This window comes from Athene cunicularia (assembly GCF_003259725.1).
Source record: "Athene cunicularia isolate RWA chromosome 3 unlocalized genomic scaffold, athCun1 chr3_part1, whole genome shotgun sequence".
NCBI lineage: Eukaryota > Metazoa > Chordata > Aves > Strigiformes > Strigidae > Athene > Athene cunicularia.
The window spans coordinates 73,797,750-73,812,532 of record NW_020799097.1 but is presented as its reverse complement, the minus strand read 5'-3'; the positions used below and the strand labels follow the sequence as shown (position 1 = coordinate 73,812,532).

At 42.4% G+C, this 14,783-nt stretch overlaps 1 protein-coding gene across 2 annotated transcripts; it reads right to left on the bottom strand.

The window, feature by feature from the left end:
* Window positions 1-2,951: 2,951 nt before the first annotated feature.
* Window positions 2,952-14,755, bottom strand: PNLDC1 (PARN like, ribonuclease domain containing 1). 2 transcript variants are annotated; one of them, XM_026846063.1, is made up of 19 exons: window positions 14,549-14,755; window positions 14,262-14,319; window positions 14,079-14,152; window positions 13,114-13,147; window positions 12,867-12,990; window positions 12,083-12,171; window positions 11,691-11,791; window positions 10,314-10,393; window positions 9,186-9,323; window positions 8,166-8,235; window positions 7,825-7,910; window positions 7,542-7,597; window positions 6,409-6,476; window positions 5,476-5,529; window positions 5,228-5,270; window positions 4,564-4,663; window positions 3,915-4,090; window positions 3,660-3,758; window positions 2,952-3,111 (listed from the first exon to the last, which is right to left on the bottom strand). In XM_026846063.1, the coding sequence occupies exons 1-19, from the start codon at window positions 14,664-14,666 to the stop codon at window positions 3,039-3,041; spliced, it is 1,641 nt and encodes a 546-aa protein (XP_026701864.1). In that variant the 5' UTR covers window positions 14,667-14,755; the 3' UTR covers window positions 2,952-3,038. The 2 variants fall into 2 exon arrangements, with proteins under 2 accessions (XP_026701864.1, XP_026701865.1); XM_026846064.1 differs by having other exon boundaries at window positions 4,564-4,669; window positions 14,682-14,743.
* Window positions 14,756-14,783: the final 28 nt, after the last annotated feature.

Genomic DNA, 14,783 nt, shown 5'->3' with positions numbered 1-14,783 from the left:
GCTGCAGAGAGCTGGGGATGAGTCTCTTTAAACAAGTACTAAGTGATAGGACAAGAGAGAATGGCCTCAAGTTGCGCCAGGGAAGGTTTAGACTGGATATTAGGAAGCATTTCTTTCCAGAAGGGGTTGTTAGGTGTTGGAATGGGCTGCCCAGGGAGGTGGTGGAGTCCCCATCCCTGGAGGTGTTTAAGAGTCAGGTCGACTCAGTGCTGAGTGATCTGGTGTAGTTGGGAACTGTCAGTGTTAGGTTAATGGTTGGACTGGATGATCGTCAAGGTCTTTTCCAACCAAGATGATTCTGTGACTTCCAACTCTGGGTGTTCAGCACTAGGAGGTGCCAGGGTGTTTCCCACCAGAGTAGAAATGTTATCTCAAAAACCATATATTTAAAACTTGAACATGTAAAAAAATAGTCAATATATCAAAAATTAAACTGGACTTGGAAATAGATATATTCTGATCTGCAATGCTCCATTTGCATGGCTACACTTCTCATGTACACCTTCACATCTTGTTTCACTCAGGGTGGAATTATACTTTCAAGCCTTACAGCTAAAGTACAAGTTTCTCATAGTGCTGAGAAGCAGGTGTGCTGTAAATGCTGCTAGGGACTTTGCTGTGGTTTTATCACTGTCTGAGGTTTGATTTTCTGAGCTGCCAGCCCTCAGAGCCACTCAGCAACTTTGACATGCACCTCTTCAGAGCCAAAGTTATGAAGCAGGTTGCACCTTGAACTGGCTTCACAAGAATCAAAAGCACCCCTCACTCCTTGCAGAAGATGCAAAGGAACAGGCATAACCTGAACTACTTTTGATACTTCCAGCTTCAACTAATAACAATTCCCTAGTCTGGAGCAAAAGCAACAGCTGAGGTGGGAACAGCCAGATTGCCATGTTCAGGGAGATTTTGTCTTGATCTACAGCTGCTCAGAAAAACCTGTAATCTGATCTCACAGCTAAAAGTTGCTGCTCTGATTTGCTAGACTAGCCCCCAGCTAATCCATTTCACGGGAATTAGCTGCTAGTACATCTGATCGACCTCTTTAAAAGGTTCTGAGCAGCAAGTGACCCCAGGTTACTACAGACATGCAACTTGTTTTTGTAAATTCTCCCCTAGATCAGAATATACTCAATCTCCTCTCATTTCTTCATTTACTCTGCACAGAAGCCTAAATCTGCACATAAGCCTAACTGATTTATAGTAGGAATATCGAGTAGATTTACAGCAATTGTTATTTGTAAGTTCTCCCAGCTCTAACGCAGGAAAGTCAGGTCTCTTGATTCACTACACTATGTTGCTACATGAGGTACATCTGTCCCTTGGAAAGGGAGAAGGCATGGTCACACCCATGGGCTATTTCTCAAAATGGGGTCAAAGGATCTCTGCTTTCTGCCATGGGAAGTGTGTTCCTCTAGAGGGTGAGCCAAGAGACAGAACACATTACTTCAGAGAACTAAATCATTATTTGTCTGCATGCCCCTCAGAGAAGAAAATGGGAGGAAGGGAACAAAATGTAAAAAGACAGAACAATTTTTTTGTTCCTTCAAAATGCATGCTCCCTTAAAAACTGCTGTGCTTCTTAAAGGTAACAGCATCTGTATCTTCATGATCCTGACTGTAAAGATTAGATGCAAGTGAGGCTGCATCTCCCCATGTTTAAGTAGCTAGCTGAATCAGGACTCCAGAGAACAAGGGTATTATGTTTCCCAGATCACATACCAAGAAGTGTTTTTAATGCATGCTACTGGATTTAACACCCAGTGAAAATTTTTCCCAAATCTACACAACACACAGAGCCTGTGCTCTCCTTGACACAGGCAGGTATCTAATGATGCTAAAAAACAAAAAGAAATGCAGAATAAACAGGGATATATTTACACTGGTATTTGAAGGAGCACTGTGACTGAGAACCCTGTCACTGAAGGGGTTACCAAAAAAAACCCCAAAAAAACAAAGATCATCAAAAAGTCAGTTACTTGTCTGGCTAGGAGCTGGCTTATGAAATAAGAGCTGTTGACCACAAGCCGTGCAGAACTTGAGAACCACAGCTGAAGATACACTGTCCTTTTCTCCTGAAGAGCAGCAAAGCAGCAAACCGTTAGCAGCAAAGAGCACGTGATCTTCAGGCACATGGCATCACTGTGCTGCTGCTTTAAGGTCCCCTGCAGCAACTCCCATTTTACAGTCAATTAAAAGCAGATTCTATGTATTAGATAATGATGTGCCCCATTCAATTAGGTCTGACTGATGAAATCTAGGGACCGTTATCTGGAAACATGGATCAGCAGGTTGTTTTTAAGAGACAGAAATTAGTAAGAAAAACTTCTTAAGACCACAGTCCCTAGACTGACAAATACTCCAGCTACACCAAAGAAACTGAACAACAAGGCATGTCTCGTGATATTTTTGCATAAATGACTGCTCACATGCTGTGCATAACTCACCTGACCTGTGTATATTCTACAAATTGGAAGCTGGTAAATTCTACTTATCTGTGTCTGTCCTCAGCTCCACTACCACTGAAAATACCATTGCATGACACTGACAGCACTATGATTTACTGTTCCTCAGAATCTTTCATGAGCCCCAAGAGTTTTTTCTCCATCAACTCTACCCACTTTAATTTGGTAAACAGTGATATTTCCCCTGCTTTACAACTGCAGCTAAATTAGCCCCTTTCATTTTGTAACTTCCCAAACGTCATCAGAAATGTGTTTTGTGCAGCAGCACAAACACTGGGAACAAACTGGGGTTATGAATAGCTGTGAAAAACCAACTGAAGATCAGAATAAATTAGGCATCAAAAGAATCATCTCTCCCTCTTTAGGGGAGAACTGTGTTTTGAACAAAGTACAAAATACACAAAATGGAAACCAGCACATAGTCTTAAAAAAACTTATTTCCAAGAAAGCAATTAAAACCACTATTCATAGCTTTTTTTTTCCCCCTCATAGTTTATTGAATGAAATTAAATGAAACAAAACAGACACCACAAAAAATAAGATGTGTTCCTCGTGCCTCATCTGTAAGGCAGTCCTTCAGAACGAACAGCGAGGAGCTCCTCCAAGTACAAAGGCCAAGAGAGACCACAGCGCCACAATACCAGAGACTCTAAAGGGCAAGAATAATAAAAATGCCATTAGACTACTTATAGTTAGGGCTTAATTTTGTTCTTATTATACACTGAGATTCTTTTACAAACTGTGTCAGGCCAGAAATCCACCCTTCATAAACCTTGCTGTCACCACCTCATGAGAGGGGTGCACCTCGAATCTGGAATTCTCTCCTACTACTGAGTTTTCAACTGTGCTGTAGAAAAAACACATCCCACACCTGGGAGACTTGGTCTCTCTCAAGTTTCTTAGAGCTAGCTTACAGCTCATTAAGATAACCCTCTGTCTATTATGACAGCACATACATCATCTTGTGCTATCCATGGGGTAACATTCCCCAGTTGATCAAGACAAAAGCCCAGTTGCCCAGGGCTGAAAGCTCACAAGTAGCCACCCAGCAAGCAAACCTGCTTCTGAACCCCTTGTTCTCCTGAAGGGCTGACAGAAGAACATTCCAGAGAGTGACAGACTCTTTCTGTGACAGGGCCCAGCACCCTGAAAGACACACTTTACCCCCTCCCTGTTCCTGTGATTCCCACAACTCACTGCAGCAGGCAGTTCACGAGTGGGGAGTGCCTCCAGTGGCGATAGACGGAAATCCGGAGATGAGGGTGATGCTTATAATCTCGCAGAACAAGCCTGACGCTGTAATGAAAGTGGATGTCACGAGCCACGACTTGCAGGCTGCTTACAGCATCCCACGGCTCAGGACAGGACTTGTTACAGCAGACGGAGGGTGGGATGAAGACTTAGATTGAAGAGGATCGAGGGACAAGGAATGAAGGCTTTCTGGTCACTTACTGCTTAAATTTACTGGCAAGTAGAATGAACTGATTCTTTGAAAGCCGTCTGACATCAAAGCGACAAAGAGCTTTAAACTCTTGGTAAATCTGCCTTTCATTCAGCCCTGGCCAGCCTTGGACATGGACAACCAAGAGAGGGGGATAATGGCAGGGAGGATCTTCCCCAGAAAAATTCTGGAAAATGAACAATACTGAGATATATCTGAGTTCAGAAAAACTATAGAAGCACTACTAATATAATCAGAAAATTTAAAGAATGTGATACACAAATAAGACAGATTGTACAACACAGCTGCTGGTGTAAAATTATTTTTCTTTTGTCCCAAGGTTCAGTCATAGAAGCAAACTATCATGATCACCATGGAGAAACCACCAGAGAAACAGCAAGCTCTCTTCCAGAGCAGAGAATTAGGGCAATGTAAACTGACTAATGCCATCTTACAGCATAACAATATTAAAACATCTCACAAAGCTGAAATTCAATTAATTTTCCATTTCAAAAGGTCAATCGTGCCATTTGTATGATGACAACTTCTGCCAAGGTGGGCCTTGGCACTGGTGGATTTTTCTCCTCTAATGAAGCCATCAACTAGGCTACTGACCCACACACCCCACAGACTGGTCACAGACCTGCAACTCATACGCACAATGCTGGAAACACCACCTCGGATGAAATTCACTTTGTTCAGATACTCAGCTAACACGGTGAGATACTGAGAGAAAGAATGATCAGCCTCCACTGCATCACTACATCAGAAAACAAAATGGAACAACGTTTTGTTTCTTCAGTGCTGCACTGCTGCAGAGTGTCTCTGGAGCACAATGCTCCTGAAGAAGCTCTAGTTAGTAACAAAATAGGTATTTCACATCTTGGTATCTTCTACAGAAGTCAAAAATCTGCAAGCAAAGGGAAGGGTTTTGAACAGTTGCCTCTTAGGAACTTAACTGAAGGCACTGAATCACACAGATTTCAAAAATGGAAACTAATGGAAAATTATTTGACCCTTAGCCAAGTGAACTGAACTTGAGAGAGCTTGTTCAGGATAAAAGGAGTCACAATGCCATTTCCCAACCTCTGAGCCATTGCGTGACCCCTGACTTCATTTTTTTAAATGTCAGCTTTGACATAAAGCTACTACTTTCAGATTTATAAAATAAAAATCTAATTAGAACAGTGACATTTCCAATAACACTTTCTCTTATCTGAAAGGAAGGCCAGCCTGCAAAACAAAAAGCCAGCCAGGGCAAACTGTTTTCTGGAGGACCCATCCATGTAATGCAATTTTCAGTAAACATTTAAATATTACTCACTCTGTGGATCTGTACAGTAGTAAATGAGCTGACTTCAGAAGAACTAGGAGGAATAATGAAGTGGCATTAGAACAAAGCTAAAGAAACGTAACAAATGGAAAGCAAAAACTCACTGAAGTGCAGCTAAGTTACTAAGAGCAAGAGACTGTATACAAATAAGTATTTCTTAGCGTCAAATAGAGCTACAGAGCAGGAAAGGAATTGTCAAGTCCCAGCACAAACTCTGAAGCGTTTAAGAAGTATTTTACCTGAACCACAGAGAAACGCATCATAGCCTGCCTCATGAGGAGATTTCTTCTCAGCTGTGTCCAAAAAAATAAAAAATCGAAGAGGAGTAAACACTTTTAGCACACTGTGGAAACTGCTTCACTGCAGAATTCTAACATTTGTTAAGATTCACTGTTCTGCTTTGGAGTTTTTCCCCCCCCACCACCCTCAGCTCTGTTTCCTTCCTCACCCCAAACATTTACACCCCATAGAAAGTCTATGCTTCTACCATGCATTTGAAAGTGACACCAACAAAAATGCAGCAGATACACAAAAGGCTGAAAAAGCTTAGTGAGATGCACATAAAAAATTTAACTCTCACGAAGATGTAACCAAATTGTGTTGTATATGTTACTGATGGTATGGGAAGGATTTGAGAACACAGGAGGCCCTGTGCTGCAGGACACCATGCTGCCAAGAGAAGCTAGGAAATGTCTGCCTTGCAGCCAGTATCACACCATGTACTGAACACAACCTCCTGCGCACGCAGCAGCACTAGCCCTGCACATGAGGCACTGAACTCCTGCTACCTTTTGGGACATCCCTCCCATTAGCTCCCACCATTTTCCATTCTAGCACCATTGTTTCCCACTTCCCCTTGCCCCTTCTGAGCGCTACTGACTCTTCACAGCCCCAAGTCAGGCTCAATTCAGCCCAACTTAGTGTAAACATCATTTGTTCAAGCAGCATGATGCAAACCTGCCCTGCATTACCCTTGGCAGATAACAGGGACATGCAAACACATGATGTTTTAGGAGCGCAGGATTTGGGTCTGGAGAAAAATGTGTATTGGCAGCTTGGTGCAAATTCAGCAGACCCACTGGCACTCACTCATGCTTTGCGTGTGGACATCCACAGAGTAAAACAAAATGCTTTTTAGCAACCTGACTTGGAAGATTTGCTTAAGAACATACCGTATTTTGCGCAGTCACTTGCAAGAGCTATCACTGGGCCTGGTGGTTCTCTGGGATTTAGGTTGCTGCTGAAGACAAGTGGAAGTGTAAGAATTTTGTCTTTCCTTGTTATGTTAGAGACAAGTTACTGTTCTCTAGTAACCTGTGGCTTCATTTCAGAAAACTACTGAAGGCTTTAAGGAACTTTGGTAGTATTCTATGAAAAGCCTAAGATGCTCAGCTGAATAATATCTACGAGTTTTCTTCCAGAAAACTCCTAAAGACTTCCTCGGTCTCTTCCCCAAATCAAACCTTCTAAGCACCAAGTTTTCCGTAACTCCATACAAAAAAATGCAAACAGATCTAAAAATCAATGGAAAACTCCAAGGAAAAGGATTGACTAGGTGGTGCTATTTGAATGGGGAACTCTGGAGGATAGATTAAACAAAGAGATACCCATGGAGTGACTGAAATAAAAGAAAGAACAAGCAAGCATAAAAACTTGGAGATTCTGCAGCCTGAAATTGCTAAAACCAAACAACCAAAAGAACCTCAGAATCCCAGTATAGTTTTTATAAGCATTAATTTTGCATCTCTTTCTTGGTAGTAGGGGGCGAGGAGAAACAGGTGAAATTTTGTTTTTCTTAGCAAAATTGACATGAAAACAATTTATTCACAGAAGAAGTGTAAAAAAGAGAACTCTTATATCACATCATGGCTAAGCTCATACAATAAGACATCTAGGCATGTGCTCCATTTGAACATTGCAGTTAGTTTCTGCTTTGGGCTCAGCGCAGCTCTTTCTTGGGAAATAGCATTTGAAATTAGGGCGCATTTTCACTGAGAACTGAAACTTATTTCATAATATGACACAAGCAACATACAACTTTTAAGTTGTATGTAAGGCTGTCCGCAAGCCAAACTTGTCACCAATGGAGGTGGTACAATATGAAAAGTGACTTAGAACAAATAATGTACTCCACAATTACTTTATAAGAAAGATGAGCATATATTTTGTTCTTAAATTTAAAAAGACAAGAAACCAGCTGAAAAACATTTGGGAGGAGGAAAAGAACATATGAAATGACTGACTTTGAAATACCCGTCCCAAGAAAACAAAGGGATTGCTGAAAGTTTTATAGCCCACCACTTACCTGCACAAAACTGCATACACCTCAGAGAGATTAGATACTCGAGGAAACAGATATTTCTGCAAGAGAAAAACGTGTTAGGAAACCAACCAAGACAGACCTCACAGTAAGTGAGCTCATTTACTGGTACTGCTGATTCATTAAGTTAGATCTAAAATCAGAATGTTTCAGGGCAACACTGAGAACTGATCACAGGCCTGTGACCACAGGGCACTGAGGAAAGATACTTTTTCTTCTGGGTGAAAGACAAGCTTTAACTTCAAACAAAAAGACCTTTGCATCTCACCTTCCAGATGGATTTTGTTACAGTCTTGGTGTCAATGAGGACAGGAAACAGGTTGTGAATGTTCCTTTTAAACTCATCATAGCTTTCTGAAAGCAAAACACAAGTGAAGAAAGACATCATAAAACTGAGGAAAAGCCCATGGTATTTCAAGTGAGTAATAAAGAGAGCTGAAGTCAGAGGAACAATGCACCACTCCAGCAGTTAGAGTTCAGAAGAGGCAACTAGCACCACTGCTTGCTAAGCACCCTGGGTGGCTGGGGTGGCAACTAACCACTGTGCTTACTGTCCCATCCCCACTGCAAAGGCAGCAGCCTGAGCACAGCAGCTCTGTACAGCATTACCTGGAAGAGGCTTGTAGAACTTGTCATGAAGATGCATAAGGTCCATAAGCATGTTGTGTCCTACCAGGGGCTATGGGAAGAATATAAACATAACAGCCCATTGGAACATATTTTTTGAAGAAAGCTCAGAGATAACCGATTTTAGGCACGCTCAACAGCTGTAATCCTCTCCTCCAGTGGAGAGCAATCCACACACGCTTACCCAAAAGTCATTCAGGCTGCAAGGTTTACAGAAGGACTACTGCTTTCATGAAATCAGACTTGTGGACTCTGAGCAGGGTTTTTTTTCAGCAGCATTCTAGTTTGAGTGGACCTAAGGAGCTAGGTGGATTCTCAGTTCAGCTGAATACTGGTAAAATCTTGCAGCGATCAGATTTGCTGACTCAGTTACAAGGGGAGGGACAGCCTTTACCTGCCTATCACCCGTAGTCTTCTGAAGCTGAAATTCATTCAATAATCTGTATACAGAATTTAAAAATTTCCATACATAATCAAACCAATGGTCCACATGGTCCAATAAACTGGTCTGTCACATCCTGAAAAGCATAACGTGCCCTTTTAAACGGCAAGAATCTGCTCAGCTTTCTTAGATGGTGACTCATACTGCATAACACAAGGATTTTCATCATTGACAACTCCTGCATTTTCTCAAGTGACATAAGAAAGACACTACAGAATGGGTTCAGCCTCCCTCTCCTCCCCTGGCTGACCTTGGTTTGCAGGAGTAATAGAAAGGTAACACAGGGAAATCTAGTGTTTGGCTTCATTATTCTGAGCATGTTTTGGGAGTGGGATGTGGTCAGTAAGAAGACGTAATGTTTAACACTCATTTTTTCTAACCATGACTTCAATCTAAGAATTCATCTGGTTTACATCAGGTAGAAAACTAAACAGGATGATCACACTGAATCAGTTAAGTCATTTAACACAAATTGCTACTTTATCTTTTATCATCCCTCTACATCCAGTGTACCAAATCAAAAAGAGATGAAGAAATAGAGTAGGGATGAGACATTTTACCTTCTTGGCTTTAACAAGTGTCTGGAAGAGGTTAGTGAAGCCCCGGGCAGACAGGAGAATGAGCTCCTTCTGGCAGCAGTCATAAGGAGAGTTCTCCAGAAGCTGACGACGCTGTGGACTCACTTTTTTCACCATTACCTGAAAAGAACAGTCATTGGGTAGCTCAGCCTCCCATTGCTTACTGGGGTTCAGTAATGCTGAGAACAAGTTCAGCTTCTAGGCTATGAAGGATGGAGACATAGTGCATCCCCTGGGACCTTAGAGCTGTCTCACTTCTCTTCCATATGAAGATCAGTGCTCCAGCAACAAGAGACCTGTTCTAAGAGTGTCTTATTGATGTTTCTCTTGTTAAGAGGATGGTTCCTACCACAGGTTTTTTGGAGCACAAATTAACATAATTCAGTTAAACTTGACACCAATATGGTACATTCAAGGCACTGAAAAACAGAAACAAACAGCAATCACACAAACCAAGTCCACAAAGGCTATGCTTCAGGTGAGAAGGCTGGGTAAATTGTCACCGTTGACACTGGTTATCAGACCAAAATAGTACTAATGCAAAAAAACCCCACCCTTCTGTAATCTACCGCTAAGCAACTGACTGGTATCACACTTCTGTTCTGAGAAGTCCACAGCCATAGGTTAATTCAGAAAATATTGGACCAAATATAAGAGAGCAATAGCAAATAGCAAAACAGCAAGCCATCTATAACAGACAGAGTAGGAGTCTTCAAAGCAACTACATGGTATAAGTCAGCAAAGGAAAACTACAAAAAAAAAAAGGGCTAAAAACTGTACATTCTTGTGGAGGTACTGAATGAGAGGTCTAACAAAATCTGGAGACACAGAGTGGGTTCCACCAGAAGTGCCTGAAAGACAAGCACTTTCAGCTCAATGTATTTTGTGGCTACAGGACAAACAGAGACCAAAGTTACTCAGTTTTCTGGATCCCTTTTCTTGGGATCCCAGAATCAACACTTCCCAGAATATTCCTTTGTCATTGTTTTCTTCTCCTCCTGGACTCTGCCATTAAAAGTACAAGCAACACTTCAGAGTCCCTGAAAGAAGGCCAGTCTCCTCTGTCTAGATAGAAACCCTCTTTTCAGAAGGCCCACATCTCCATCTCACCTTCTTGTCTCCAAGAGGCTGTGTCCAAACATTTTGGAGAGCCTGTCTCAGAACCAGCTGAACTTCAAACACCTGAAAGCCTGAGACAAAGAAAAACGTTTAAAAAAAAAAAAGCAGTAAAAGCTTCAGAGGTTCAGACAAGCCTGTTTAGGAAAACACATTTTTCTAGACAGGACTGACCAGTTGTTTTTCCCCCAGAGTACAGAAAATACTCCTGAATGTATGATCTTGCTATATTACCATACATGATGACTGAAAATAAACAAACAAACCCAACAACAACAACAGGTCACAGTGGTAACTTCATCCAAATCAGTTTTTGTGAGGACACATAGGAAAGGAAAAGACTAACTGAAAAGAAGAGGGAGGAAGGCTGAAAAAGACTTACTGGGGCTTTTGGAAGGTTTCAGAGCAACACAACCAGAAGGCAAACACAGATGAGAAGTAGCAATGCATTTACCCCCACAGCTGATAAAGAACTAACCCTGTCCTCTTCTGAATAGCATGCAAAAAGACACCTTCATCAGTCTTATTGTTTACTTAAATAAATATCTTTCTAGTCACAGGTTGCTCACCATTGCCAGATTCTATTAAACTATCAGCATCGTACCTACTACACCTGGCACAGCAGATATAAAATACAGCACAGCCCCTACACTCTGAAAAACAGCATCGACAAAGCCTTAAATACTTTGTCCTTCCTAACCTTTTCTGTATTTTATTCCCTGACCTAAAGGATTAAGATTTGATTTCTGTGAGTAAATGTACATACTGTTCTCTGCTACAATTCCCTGTCCTTCAACTCCTTCAAAACAGCACAGAAATTCCTCAGCTCTCCTATAGTGTTCCCAAAAGCTAATGCAGGTGGTTAAGTGGCCTATTTATACCCACTGGAATATATATATATATATGTCTCCATGGGGTTCCCTGTTGCTCAACATGAGAGGGAACAAACTCTGAGACAAGACCCACCTTTCCCTTCTCCAAGGGGAAGAAAACAAAAACCACATTACCCAGGATTTAAAACAAGTCAAAAGTTGTCCTGATCCAGAGCAACTATAAAATCTCCAGTTGCTGCTCTGAAGCAGCACAAAATGGAAGTCAGTTACCACAAAGCATGCTCCAAGCACCTAGACATTCACTTCCACTAAAGATCCACCACCCCAATGGAGCAGAAAAAGCAGAGCCCAGAGATAAACACCAGCCAGAAACTGAGTTGTACAGAGTTGTAAAGACAGGATGGGCACAGGTGCTTTCCCTCTCAACAGAGCTTAACAGAACAGGCAGCAAAGGACAGTAGCAGCCCCAGAGGTTCAGGAGAAGTGATGAAGCCACTCAGAGCCCACAGGTGCCCAAGGGAGGCACCCTGTTTCACACCACTCAGATCCTGCAGAATCATAGTCTCCTCCTCCTCTGCTGCAGTTATCCAACTGGTCACTTCATCAACAGCTTTCTTCAGCATGTCCCTGTCCAGGGCACTAAAGGAGGATTGGGGGAAAAGGGGCAGAGTGTAAGAAAAAGTTCTTTACAGATGGAGCTTTGTGCCTCGTTATGGGAATGCAAAAGCATTATTTCCCAACATTCACACAATTCTCCAGATTTTATCCTCTGATCTCAGTTTTCCTTCAGACCACAGCATGCTGGAATAGCATGGAAAAACAAGGCATTCAGAGCAGCAGGCTTTAGTATTTCTACAAAATGTGATCTAATTGAAGATGAACTGTCAACACAGGCAGTACTGAGGAGCCATCTCTCTTAATAGCACTCACCTGCTGACTTTCCAGCTACCTGCTAAGAGATGCTGGCTAAGGATCTTCTCCTGTACCTCATTCATGTATGGGATTCCATCTTTGAGGAACTTCAGGGGAAAAGAAAATGCCAGGCTGATTACTCTCCCCTGGACTTCCATGATTTTTTACAGATCTAAAACCTGTGTATACTTGGAAGATGCTAGTGTTCCTCACTCCCAGAATATCATCAAAAACACAAACTGTAGGTAATCTAAGATGCATTCTTACATACAGGAGGACATGTTTATGCATAGAGGAAAGAAAAGGATTTCTGTCAACTATAATCATTTTTTTCCTCTGCTTTTGCCTTTACTTCAATGAGATACTTCAAGTGTCAAGACACCATGATTGCTTCCTGTCCGAAGTTGCTAAATGGTGCTCTTCTGCGATGACATAGTCTGAATTTTATAGGAAATGTGGCAATATGCAAGATGCAGGTAAACTGAGACTTCCCCACCTTCATGTCTTGTAAAGACTCCCACTGGGGTCTCTTTAGCAACTTCTCAGTTCACCAGAGATAATTTTTTCTTTCTTGAGGTGGGGAAATCTGTCAGGCTGACAAAGATATAGTTACTGCTTCTGTGGCAGTTCAGAAAAACCAGCACTCACTCTCCCTGTTGGTATTGAGACACACGATGCATTCATACTTTTAACAAGATAATATTTACCCCAAAAACATAGCATTTAGGGATATTAATCCTAATTTCTCCTGTAATTTCACAGACTTCCTCTGTTCTAGATTTCTGGCACAGACATTACATACCTTATTATAGTCAAAGCCATAATGAGAAAGGAACTGAATGCTAGATGCAGAGAGGTTAAATTCGACGTCCGTAACTCCCAGTGTTGAGGGAAAGAGAAAAAAGTTGTATGAATGCACGACATACCTACAATGACAAGAAAAATCTTTCTAGAAGATAATTACAAGAAATAACTCATCACAAAAGAATTCTGCATAAAATCTCAACTGCACTGTCTTCATTATAACAGAAACCTGTTTTTTTACTTACTCGTTTGAATTTTCATTTGAGAATATTGCCAGCCCTGCAAAAGAGAGAAAGCTCAGCTGAAATGGCAACATTTAGCTGGATGCCTACAGATACTGTGAAAATTAAGAGATGGGGGGATCTCCTAATGAGAGTACATGTTTTGTGTTCACTAATGCCACAGTGCAAATCTTAACAGTAACTGCCAGGCCATTTCCTAGCTCCCTGAGAGCTTAACAGGGACAACCTTTTAGTGCTAAGTGGGAAAAGGACTCAAGTCTGATTAAATAGCAAATAGATTGAGCAATGGGGGAGAAGAGGTGAGCTGGTGACAAACGTCTCCAACTATGCAGACGCAGGTATGTGGGTCCAACTACACTACAAAAGCATGTGGAAGGGGCTAGGCACCACTGCGCACTGAAAAGTGGTTTTTACTATTTTTTTTCCTATTAATCCCTAAAAAGTACATTAAGATCTTACATAGTCTTAAGATTCTGAACAGCATTTTAAACCATTTCGGAGCTGGTTTCTCAACTGTCAGTAGCCCTCCACAACCACTACAGGCCCTTTCTTGTGTTATTATTTTAGGAATATCAGAAATAGGAGACTTCATTTTCCCCTGATAGCCCCCTTATTCATACAGTGTATCAAATCACACAGCCTCGAATAGCAGTTGCTGTCACCTACTTCTTGCTTGCACCCTGTTTCAAAAGCCCTGTATTTGTACCTACAATTTTTAAGCATTAAAACCTTTACACCAGAAAAAAGCATACAGCCCACCTGACTTTACATTATTTACAATATTTAAAAGTTGATAGTATTAAACATCGTCGAAGGGGGAGACAACATACGACACCTACCATAGCAAACAAATGTCTCTGTAACAAGTGAATTAAGACCAAAGCTACCTGCAAGGCCTGCCAGCTGGCAAAAGGACTGTTACCAGTAAGACCTCGGGAGATTATTTTCTGCACCAGAACAGCACTTACCAAGCTGAGTAACAGTGAAACGCTGAACACTCTGCCTGGCCTTCAGGTACCGCTCCGCAGGAGAATCAAAGAGGCTATGAACAAAACCAGAATAGGGGGAAGGAGTAGAAACAACAGGGTTTGCAGTGCACAGGTTGTTCTCAGAGCAAGTCTCCCTCACGCTTCCAAGTCCAACAGCTTTACCTGGGCTCGTTATTTTGCGAGAAAGTTGAATATAAACCAGTAAACTCCATATCAAGGGCTATTGAGGTGGAAAGAACACCCAAAAAAGTCAGAAATGTGACGCACGGATCGCCTCTCGTCACCATAACCTGCGTGTCAAACCCACCGACAGCCAGCTCAAAAGGCAACCGACTGCCGCAGAAGTGGGGTCTCACATTCCCTCGTCCGCGTAGGCAGGCGAGGAAAGGAAAACATCCCTCCGGGGGGGCTGGCCTCACGCTTTGGGGCGTGTGTGCCCGGTAACTAACACCCTGAGCCCCCCGACCCGCAGCCAGCACCGCACAGGCGGCTCGCTTCCCAACCTCTGCTGCCCGTTTTAAAACCCAGTCTCTCAGCGCTCGCCATTCTACTGCACACCAGCGCCATTTTCTGCTAAAATACACCTGGATGCCGGCGGCGCTACGGCCTCGCCCCTCACCGGGCAAGAAGCTCCTGGTGCCGCCGCCCCCCGACCCGCGCCTCACCCAGAAAAGTGGCGCGGCC